General features: G+C 40.3%; 1 protein-coding gene across 7 annotated transcripts in view; it reads right to left on the reverse strand.

Moving 5' to 3' along the window:
* Positions 1 to 12,156, reverse strand: part of BOLL (boule homolog, RNA binding protein) — an 89,599-nt gene that overhangs the window by 15,009 nt on the left and 62,434 nt on the right. The window contains exon 11 of one of the 7 annotated variants that reach the window (XR_014778761.1): positions 6,001 to 6,136. The exons of 5 other annotated variants lie outside the window; for them this stretch is intronic. Coding sequence is in view for 1 of the 2 variants with exons in the window: in XM_084779470.1 (XP_084635596.1) it covers positions 6,113 to 6,136 (24 nt within the window). In the remaining variant the exon portion in view is untranslated. Of the gene's footprint in view, positions 1 to 4,476; positions 6,137 to 12,156 lie in introns of those variants that run through there. One more of the 7 variants, XM_084779470.1, reaches the window with a different exon arrangement.

Below are 12,156 nucleotides of genomic sequence, written 5' to 3' on the forward strand. Positions count from 1 at the left end.
CAACACCGTATGGACTCAGCAGGGTGTTATAAAAACTCTTTGTCAGTGCTTGTGTAGCAATAACATTAAAGGCCATCAATTTGAGGGAAACTTGGGGGAATATGGGAGGAGTTGAAGCAAGGGAGAGAGACATGTAGAGTAGAAATGATTTAACTACATAAGTTATATATGAAGTGCTCTACAAAATTTAAATTAAAAGAGAAAAAATAAGTGATATACTTCCCATATACAAACATACCCATTCCAGAAAGGAAGAATGGGAGTAGGAAGGAAAGACTGGATTAAAGTAAGGCTGAAGCCCAGGAGGTTTGAACACCAAATCCTAAAACTCCATGTCAGGCTCAGAGCTCCTGGTGGAATCATCAGAGCCCCTAATGGCTTTAGGTGGCTCTACATCTTTCTTCTGTGACCTGTGGCAGCACAGCCTCTAGTGAGCTGGCTCAGTCTTGCACCTTCAGCTTTACTCCGCACATGACCCAGGGTCTGGCATCTCTAACATCCTAAAGTCTTCAATGCAACTTGGGCTTCACCTGCACATCTTCATGCAGTGGCCACTCGGGGTCTCTCTGCAGAGACTCCAGCTTGGATACACACAGCCTGGTGGCCTCAGTGGCTCTCAGGGTCTCTCTGCAGAGACTCCAGCATTGATACACACTGCCTGGTGGCCTCAGTGGCTCTCAGGGTCTCTCTGCAGAGACTCCAGCATTGATACACACTGCCTGGTGGCCTCAGTGGCTCTCAGGGTCTCTCTGCAGAGACTCCAGCATTGATACACACTGCTTGGTGGCCTCAGTGGCTCTCAGGGTCTCTCTGCAGAGACTCCAGCATTGAGACACACTGCCTGGTGGCCTCAGTGGCTCTCAGGGTCTCTCTACAGAGACTCCAGCACTGATAGACACTGCCTGGTGGCCTCATGGCTCTCAGGGTCTCTCTTCAGAGACTCCAGCACTGAGACACACTGTCTGGTGGCCTCATGGCTCTCAGGGTCTCTCTGCAGAGACTCCAGCATTGAGACACACTGCCTGGTGGCCTCAGTGGCTCTCAGGGTCTCTCTGCAGAGACTCCAGCACTGATAGACACTGCCTGGTGGCCTCATGGCTCTCAGGGTCTCTCTGCAGAGACTCCAGCACTGATACACACTGCCTGGTGGCCTCAGTGGCTCTCAGAGTCTCTCTGGAGGGACTCCAGCTCTGATACACACTGTCTGGCCTCAGTGGCTCTCAGGAAATGTGGAAGAAAGCTCTGTGACCCACTCTCAATTTGTGTCTTTTATGCTTGCAAAGCCAGAACTAGGGATGAATCCTGCACCCTGGACCACAGTAGCACAGGCCTTTGTGTGCTGATACTGGAGAAACAGTGTTTGTATGCAGGCAGATGGTTTTGTTTTTATAGGAAGTCCTTTCCCTGACATTCAGAACTTATGCTTTCTCTTTTGAAATGAATTTGCATTTTCACAAACTGGAACCTTCCATCGGTGTAGTCTTGCCCTCAGGGTACCTTTGCTATTGTTCCCCATGTACTAGGTTTCTCTCTATTGGAGCAATCTCTTTAACAATTGTGGTAGTACTTATCTTGTCTGTAATTTCTTAAACTTGTTCACGATTTCTACCTCCCCAAACAGCACATTAAAAAAAAAATGTCAGCTGGTTGTGGTGACACACGCCTGTAATCCCAACATTCAGGAGGCAGAGGCAGGTGGATGTCAGTGAGTTCGAGGACAGCCTGGTCTACAAAGTGAGTCCAGGACAGCCAAGGATACACAGAGAGACCCTGTCTAGGGGGAAATATCTTTCTGTTCCCTTTCATTGTAGACCTGGATAAAAGCAGCGAGCAGCAGTGATTTCACAGTATCAGCGCTTGCTCGCCCATTACTTTTAGATTCTGCCTCACCACATTCCCAAACAGGGGCAGACTGCAGGCAGACTCGGCCACAAGCCGACTTAGAGCAGCTCCCAGAGCCCAGAGCCCAGAGCAGTGTTCCTCCAGAGCCTTAGGAGCTTTGTCTCTACTGTCTGCTTCTCGTGACGCTTTACTCTTTTCATCCCTACCAGAATGGTTGTTAAGTACTGCTTACAAGACTTTCTCTCAACCTTTCAAACTCTTCCATATTTCTCTTGGCAAACAATTCCAAAGGCTGAACAACAACAGGGTCAGGCTTTCACAATGATGGCCCCAACTTCTCAGGAGAATTTTGTATCAGTTACTTTTCTTAGTGCTGTGACAAAAATACCCGACAATAAAAACTTAAGGCAGGTATAGTTTATTTTGCCTCAGAGTTCTAAGTGGGGAAGAAGCCATGGTGGCAGGAGTTTGAGGCAGCTGGTGGCTTTGTGTCTGCAGTCAGGAAGAGGCCTGCGTGCTACTGCTCAGCTAGCCCTTTCATTTTCCTTCAGTCTAGGACCTCGGTGCATGGGATGATGTTACTCCTATTTTGTTAGGGTAGCCTTCCTACTTCATTAACCAAGGCAATCCCTCACACACATGCCCAGAGGCTCGGCTCTTCAGTGCTCCTCATCCTGCCATGCTGACCATCAATACTGACCATCATAAATACTAAATGACAACGATGTATAGGTTACATTCTGATAGAAATGAAAAACATGGTTAAGACACTATTAAGAAAATTGTCATATATTGTCAAATAATGAAATTGCCCTTCTGTTTATGAAGAGTACATTATCATGAGTAAATGACCAATAAATAGATGAGAAATTTGCAAATTAAATGTTTTAAAAATAAATATGTAAATATGGAACTACCCATTAGTGAGTGACGCTTTATATAAAATGACTAACTATACAGTATATTACTGTGAATTTTTAGTTAACTATAGCCAAGCTTGTCATTATATTAATTTACTCTTTGTTAATCAATGTCTAAAAATAATAATATCAGAAATCCATAATCTCTTATTTCATTATTTGGAAATTAGTATCTGCTATCTCATATTTACGAACCAAGACAATCATCAAACTATTAGATAGAAAACAAAATTATGTTAGAAACAAAAATATAAAACCTGGCAATTAGTAAGTAACCTTGAATAGCATTTGATTGTAGAGAGAGTATAACGTAGAAAATTTGTGCAATTACACAGAAGCAGAGTCAGAAAACATGTTGCAAGTGCAACAAGCAGCAGCCGCTGTAGACAGAGATCAGAAAATGGTGTTCAGCACGGAAACATGAGAGCCGATAGCAGACTTTTAGGCATGTGTGCACATCGATGACAACACAGAAGGGGAAGACACAGCACCAGCACAAGCATTATTATTTAATTTGGTTTTATTTGTGAGAACAGGGTCTCATTATGTAGCTCTGTTTGGCTTGAACCTTACTATGTAGACTAGGTTGGCCTTCCACTCAGAGATTCAGCTTTCGCTCCCTCCTGAGTGCTGGGATTAAAGGAGCGTACCAGCATGCCTGCAATATGAGCATGATTTAGATCCATCCTTCAGTCAAGAACTTTCACTTTGCCCAGGTCCATGGTGTGCTGTATGTGTGTGTGTCAGTGTGCAGGCATGTGCACATGAGGGTGGGTGCATGTATGTGTGTGGTGCTAGGTGCCTTGTTTTTTCCCGTGACCTGGTAGCTGCTGACTAGGCTGTGCTGACTGGCCAGGGAAGCCCTGGGGGCTGCTCCTGCTCTCAGGCCTGGGATCACACGTGTGAGTCATTATGCCTAGCTTTTTTACATGGCTTCTGGGAATTGAACTCAGGTCCTCCTGAATTCATGACAAACGCTTTGCTAACTGAGGAGCTCTCCATTCTTCCTTTGCCTCTTTTATGCCTCGGGAGACTTCAGAATAACTTTTAGTCAGGAAAGTACAGTGCAACACTGAAATATGACAAGTTGAATGTGCTATGTTCTGATTGCTCTTTCCAGGCCTTTGATTCTGAATTTTAATATTACCCAAGTACAATTTTTGGGAAAGATATAAATTCTTACGTGTGACTCCATTCCATTCTGAGAAATCACCCAACCAAGATAGAAATTTAAGTTTTAAATTTTGACTATTCCATTCATCTTGATTGTCATGTGAAGATGTGTGCTAATTTGTATGGCATCCATTTCACCGTAACACAGAGACTCTCAGGTGGCTTTTCCAGATTGGCTTTTCAAATGGACACCAAATAAGTAAAAACTTACTTTAAAAATTGTTGATAGAAGATATACTAAAAAATAGAAATAAATTAATGGGCTTCACTTATTATACGTAAGGAGAAGTTTTGTCCTCTCACTCTGTTTTTAAAGGCAGAATATTTGGCTTACCAAACTAAGCCAAGAAGAAAACAAATGATACCACCCATAACTCAACTGTCAGTAAATCCAAAGTTTTTATTTCTTAAGATAAAGCTAACTTCAAGACTGTATACACATATTAATTGTATGTGTGTAATATATGATGTATATGAGCACACACATAATTTATATATGCTTATATATGTATGCATATAATATATATATAACTGTAGAACAAACACTGAGTATGAATTATTATCAGAATTCTTTGTTCAATAATATAATACATCATTAATTTTTATTAACAGTCCAGGATTTGTTTAGCATCATGTTTAACATTTAAAAAAACCCAAACAGTAACCTTTTTTTTGTTCTCAAGGATAATGCTATTAAAAAAGATTTCTAACATCACTGGTTAGTAATTTTCTATATTACAGAACAAAATCTTTTGAAATTTCATTATGGGACTTATTAGTCTATTATAGTTTTAAGACTGAGAATAATCTGTGCACAAGACATTCGCATGCCAGTATAGAGACATGGGGTCCTACTGTTCTCAGGAACCATTTGACTGACAAACATACTCATTATGGTTTCAAAAGAAAAAAGCCTATTTGACTCATGGGGAAAGTCTGGGATCCAGTCCTGTTATTTCTGCTGCTGCTGAGCATGGAATGTATTTGGGGTTGGAACAGGTGAGGAAAGGGCAAATTATTAGAGTAATGCCAAAATCTAGACTTTTCTCTTTCTGTTCTCAAATTAATAAGTCAGCAAAATAACTGCAAATAAATATAAAAAGAGGTACTTCTTGTCCTACTACAGAAAATTTCCTGATTAATAATATATGACTTGTTCTCTATCTTTTGAACAATCAATCTCTTCGACCACTTTCCAGGGTCATAGTGTGAGTTGGCCCTAGAACTAGAATCTACAGTTTTCCTTTGGTGTAAGAAATAATTTTTCATTTTATGAAAATAATTGTCTTTCTAAAATTAGTAATATATAATTGTATATATTGGTTAAAAATAAGACGAGGAGAAAAGCATCTTAAGAGCACTAACACACTGGAAAAGCATATGATAATGTCAGAAGTGAGCGCTTCTTTTATAAAAATTCTATGAGGTGGACCAACATTATATAAACTTTGGTATCAAATGGATGATGGTTACACTTTTTATCTGAAATATTAAAAAAAACCTTAATATAGTTTAATTAATTAACTGAAAAAGCAGGAATATTGATAATGTTGGCGGTATCTCTAATATTTGGAAGATGTTATCATAAAGTACTAAACAGTATTTAAACTCAGAAAACCATAGCAGAAGCAACATTAAACTAGTAGCAGTAACAACAGCAAAATAAATTTGACAAAGCATAGTAAGTGATAATACAGCAAACGAAATTGACAGAAATGAAACCAATGAAACATTCTACAAGTTATAGAAGTGCTAAGATTCTATTAGGTATGACTCTTATCCAAAATGTTTAAATATCAAGGACAGAAAACAAAATGTCTAACACTCTGAGATTAAAAGAAGTGACACAAAATAAAGAAAATGAGACACCTCACTATTCCTGGTATAGTTATTATTTATGGAATGGATAAAACATGTAGGAAGTGTTACTGCAATTAAACTAACACATATAAAGTCAAATGCCACATCTACCTAATTAAAATTTGTAAAACAGTAGTAAAAGCAAATGTCATCAAATTCAGTCAGCTTATCATGGATAAATAAGTATGGTGAGGTATTAACTAACCCTAAGTTTCACAACGGGCAGCTTCTAGCCGGTTCCTTGAAGCTGGATCTTGGTCACACAAGGATCAATGGACAAGAAATCAGTTGAGCTGGACTAGAGCTGCCCAATTGTCTTAATAATGAATGCTCCACACTGTCTGTTAAGTAAAGAGAAAATAAAGATCAGGAAGACTGAAGAGAAAAAGATTAAGAAAAGATGTGTGCAGAACATAATCAACAGTTAATAAAGACTTGTAGAATGTGGTGCTTATGAAATCAGTTTGCTAGGGAGTGAGAAGGTAGCGCTGAGCAGACATTCGGAACCCAGCTCTTGCTTGCACCTTGCTTTCCAAGAACTTACAATCTGCACTGGACACTCGTCTAGTGTCATGGTGTAGGTCAGCATGATTACAAGTGAGCTATAATATTAACTTCTAATAGGTGGACTAAAGCTGTGTTTTTAAAAGTGTAGAAGCATCAGGCTATCTGGAAGGCCATTAACACAAAGAGTACCTCTGGAGTTGGCAATGGTAGACAGGCATTTGGCATTATCAATAAGAAATAGAGGACTTCCATGTACCCACGCTGTACTGGGACTATTGCTGCTGTGCTGTTAACAGTCATTGGGTGCCTGCTTGGACACCTAGCCCAGCAAAGTCTTTAAATGGCTGCTGGCTCTGCACACTACTGTCTGCAATTTTGGGAGACATCCCAAATAAGGTGAGTTCTACTAAGACCAGAACTGAGATAACAATGTCTTTCTAAGATAACAAATAACAAAAGTGACTAGTTAAGTCACTAGAAACAACCTATTTGCTACTGCACCATGGTCCTTGGCTAAGTCCTTGTTTTGGGAACCAAGGCTGGGTATTTCCATAGGTTATACTCTCTAGAGAAGCATTGTCCCATAAAATTTTCTTTGTTAATGGAAATGCTCCTTATTTACATAGTAAGCTAAGTAGCCACTATATGTATTTAGTACTTGAAACATGGCTAGATGCCACTGAGAAAATAAAATTTAAATTGAAAACTTATCTGGTTTCCTAAAACCAAACTTTGTAGGTGGGTATTACCTGCTCATTCAATATTGCTCAATGTTACTTGAGCAGAATACTTGGTATTCTGCACTGTGACATCAGTGTTAGGTGCTAAGTATTTGTTAGAGAATGCAATCTACTGTGATAAAACACTGCTATTTACACTTAGTTAACTACTCAGTGTTTACTGACTGTATGCTTACTGACCTGTATGGTCTGAATATCTGAGGAGCTTGATGAATATGAGACTGTAGGCTAAAGGCTCAGTGTAACTAGAGGGAACAGGAAGCAGTGCGGGGTAACTTTATCACAGCCTTAATACATCTAACCTTGGTTAACAAACACTGGCAAATTAGAGAATAGTTAACAGTAAACAATTTGGTTAGAATGTGGGTATATGTTAATGAGAGTAATAAATGGGAATATACTAATTAATTAACTAATTACTTTTAGGTTGAGTCTCATTATATGGTCCAAATAGGCTTGAACCTGCAACCCTCTAATCCCAGTGTCCCAAGTGGCTAGGATTACAGGCATACATACCACACCTACCTAAAAAAGTCAAGAGACTTGGTACAGAACATACTTAACTTGTATGAGGCTCTAGGTTCAATCATCAGCACTGCAAAAACCCACAATGAAACAATATCTAAATAAACTAAATTTGATTTTATACAGAATTAAAAGCATGGAAACTAAAGGTGGAGAGGTATTGAGGAAATGGATAATAATTCCCCTACACAACAACAGGTCTTTGAAAATGGGATTGGGGCAGTGGAGAGAAATGAATTTATTATTCCTAGTAAGTTACAGGGCTGGAAAAAAAAGACTCAAAATATAAAGTTGATTATATGACATTAAAAGCTCAGAAAAACCATTGGATTTGTTTTGATTTTTAGAGAACTTTTGTATGGACAAGTTAACATGTAAATTATGAAGATTCTGAAAATCATATGGCAAATGAAGATTCAGGATAGTACACAATAGACTGCTCCACAGGGAAAGAAAGGAGAGCATCAGGAACCACAAAGGGAGGGCAGATGCCTTGAAAAACAGAAATGCCAAGGGGACAGAAGGGAAGTGAGCAGCACATGCACAGAAGCCTAATCTAAAGCTAACCCAGGAGCCTTGGCAAATGCAGATGGGCAGTTTTATCAATAGGATGAGCCACAGTTCTTGAAAGTCTCAAATCCAGTGGGGAGTCTGGTAGGACAGCAATTCCTTCAGCGGTGCAGAGGGGTCGTTTTGTCATGTCTCAGAAGGCTGTGGGGGGCACTATTTTGAAAGGAAACTCTTTGCTCTGTAAGACTGAGCTTTCTCAGGGGCCAGAGAAGAAGGAACAATTTCTCAGAAAGCCTAGAGTCAATCTGCCACAGCCTGTGGGTGCGAATGGCTGCTGGCAATCCTCTTGGCCTGGTAGTGGCAGCAAATGGCTTCTTGGTCTGTGGCCTTGCCTTCCTTGTTATCTTTCAAGATAACCACAGCTGAGACTAGTATAATACCCTTGAGCCGGCAGGTGGTCTGGGGATTCCCAAGGCCAGGTCTGTGGACACTCCAAGCAATCCTCTCTCTCCACAGGGCATTCAACACTTGACAGAGATCAGGACCCATGGAGAGGGGTCCGGCAGATACATCAGTATCTGGCACATGTGCAGAACAGCTGTGGAACACTATTTCAAAATGACCACTGATGCCTTGGTGACTGAGCAGCCGAGATCCTGTGAGCCAAACTCTAGAGAAACTCAGAGCCAGTGTCACAAGATTATGTGTGGAAATTTGGCCAGCAGGATATTGCTAGCCTAGGTGTGTGTGTGTGTCTGTGTACAGGGGTAGGTGGGATAAGAATTTACAATTGGACTCCTAAAGGTTGCTCAGATGTGTGACTAGGATCTGAGACTCCACTTGTGAAGCACTGTCCACTGATAGAGCAGTATCAATAACTCCTCTGCCAGAGGACAGCCTGTAGGCGAGAACATTCCAACTACATTCTTGAAGTGCTGTCAGGGTTGTAACCTGAAGCTGTGCTCCATCAGTGCAAAGGAGTGCCCAGAAGCGTGACAAGCTTTGGAAGCCAGAGGAAGACTTGAGATTGAAATGAGAAAAAAAGGCCAGACCACAAGCATACTCTATAAGCCCATCCAGCTATCATCCTTGGACATCTATTCCTCCTTTAAGTAACAGTTTCCAATGTATAAGAAGGACCCATAAAACACCAAACCCACATTCTGCTTAGTCAACTCCCAGCTCAGGAATTCCCCCATCCTGAAGAGAGCTACTTTAAATAAAGCTGTTACTTTCACTTTTTATTTAAATACTTTACTCAGACTACATCTCAATTGTTATCCCCTTACTTGTATCTTCCTGTTCCCCCCTCCCTCCCTCTTTCACGCTATTCCCCTCCCCTAGGTCCATGACAGAAGGGGACGTCCTCCCTCACCATATGTTCACAGCCTATCAGGTCTCATCCTGGTAGCCTGCTTATGCTTCCTCTGAGTGCCACCAGGCCTCCCCACCAAGGGGAAGTGGTCAAATAGGGGGGACCAGAGTTCATGTCAGAATCAGTCCCTGCTCTCCACACAACTGTGGAGAATGCACTGTCCATTGGGATATATCTAAGTAGGGTGTCTAGGTTTCCTGCACGCACTGTCCTGTTGGTACAGTAGTTTGTGCAGGCCCCTGGGTCCCGATCCGCCAGCCTTGATGGTCTTCTTGTAGGGTTCCAGGACCCTCTGGGCCCTTCTATTTCCCCATTCTCTCATACCTCTCTCACCTGGAGTCCAGGAGTAAGTCCCAGCATGTTTGCCAATCCTCCACTGAGTGAAGACTCTAAGAGGACATCCATGTTGGGCTAGTGTCCAATTATAAGTGAGTTTATACCATGTGTATCTTTCTGGGTCTGGGTTAACTCATTCAGGATGATCATTTTTAGTTCCACCCATTTGCCTGCAAATGTTAAGATTTCCTTTTTGTTTGTTTGTTTGTTTGTTTGTTTTTTTAAATAACTGAGTAGTACCCATAGCGTAAATGTACCATAGTTTCTTTATCTATTCTTCAACCGAGGGACATCTAAGTTGTTTCCAGATTCTGGCTATTACGAATAAGGCTGCTATGAACATAGTAGAGCATATGTCCTTGTTCTATGGTACAGCATCTTCTGGGTATATTCCAAGGAGTGGAATAGCTGGGTCTTGAGGTAACTCTATTCCCAATTTTCTGAGAAAGCACCAGACTGATTTCCAAAGTGGCTGTACAAATTTGTACTCCCACCAGCAAGGAATGAGTGTTCCACTTTCTCCACATCCTCTCCAGCATGTGGTGTCACTTGAATTTTTGATCTTAGCCATTCTGATGGGTGTAAGATGGAATCTCAGAGTTGTTTTGGTTTGCATTTCCCTGATGCCTGAGGACATTGAGCATTTCCTTAGGTGCTTCTCAGCCATTCGATATTCCTCTATTGAGAATTCTGTTTAGCTCTGAACCCCACTTCTTAATTGGGTTATTTGTTTTGGTGGTGTTTAATTTCTTGAGTTCTTTATATATTTTGGATATTAGACCTTTGTCAGATGTGGGGTTGATGAAGATCTTTTCCCAGTCTGTGGGCTGTTGCTTTGTTCTGTTGACAGTGTCTTTTGCCTTACAGAAGCTTCTTTGTCTCATGAGATCCCGTTTATTAATTGTTGACCTTAGATACTTTATATTACTTGTGGCTATTGTGAAGGGTATAGTTTCCCTAAATTATTTCTCAGCATGATTGTCACTTGCATACAGGAGGGCTACTGACTTTTTTGAGTAGATTTTGTATCCAACCATGTTGCTGAAGGTGTTTGTCAGCGTAGGATTTCTTTAGTGGAATTTTTTTTGGGTACTTCTATACATTATCATATCATCTACGAATAGAGATAATTTGTCTTCCTCCTTTCCGATGTGGATCCCCTTGATCTCATTTTGTTGTCTTATTGCTCTAGCTAGAACTTCAAGTACTATATCGAAGAGATATGGAGAGAGTGGGCAGCCTTGTCTAGTCCTTGATTTTAGTGGATTTTCCTTGAGTTTCTCTCCATTTAATTTGATGTTGGTTATTGGCTTGCTACATATTGTCTTTATTATGTTTAGGTATGTGCCTTGAATCTCTGATCTCTCCAAGAATTTTATCATGAAGGGATGTTGGATTTTGTCAAATGCTTTTTTGGTATCTAAGGAGATGATCAGTTTGTTTTCATGGTGGATTATATTGATGAATTTCTATATACTGAACCATGCCTGCATGCCTGGGATGAAGCCTACTTGGTCATGGTGAATGATATCTTTGATGTGTTCTTGGATTTGGTTTGTGAGCATTTTATTGAGTAGTTTTGTATCAATGTTCATAAGAGAAATTGGTCTGATATTCTCTTTCTTTGTTGTGTCTTTGTGAGGTTTAGGTATCAAGGTGACTGTGGTCTCATGGAATGAGTTTGGTAATGTTCTTTCTGTTTTATTTTTGGTGTAGTTTGAAGAGTATCAGTATTAGCTCTTCTTTGAAGGTCTGGTATAATTCTGCACTGAAACCATCTGGCCCTGGGCTTTTTTTGGTTGGGAGACTTTTGATGAGTGCTTCTATTTCTGTGGGAGAAATGCGACTATTTAATTTGTTTATCTGATCTTGATACAACTTTGGTAAATGGAATCCAAGAAAAATTTCCCTTTCCTTTAGATTTTCAAATTTTGGGGTGTATAAATTTTTGAAGTAGGCCCTAATGATTCTTTGTATTTCTTCAGTGTCTGCTGCTATGTCTCCCTTTTCATTTCTGATGATGTTGATTTGGATAGTGTCTCTGCCTTTTATTTAGCTTGGCTAATCGTTGGTCTATCTTAATGATTTTCTCAAAGAACTAGCTCTTGGTTTTGTTGATTCTTTTAATTGTTCTTTGTTTCTTATTGATTTCAGCCCCGAGTTTGATTATTTCAAGCTGTCTATTTCTCTAGGGTGTTTCTGCTTCTTTTTTCCTGTAGGGCCTCCAGATATGTCATTAAGTTGCCTACATGAGATTTTTCCAATCTCTTTATCAAGGCACTTAGTGCTATGAACTTTCCTCTTAGCAGTGTTTTCAATGTATATTGTACCTCCATTTTCATTGAATTTTTAGGAAGCCATTAATTTC

Source organism: Acomys minous (genome assembly GCF_964271855.1).
Source record: "Acomys minous genome assembly, chromosome: 4".
NCBI classification, from domain to species: Eukaryota; Metazoa; Chordata; class Mammalia; order Rodentia; family Muridae; genus Acomys; species Acomys minous.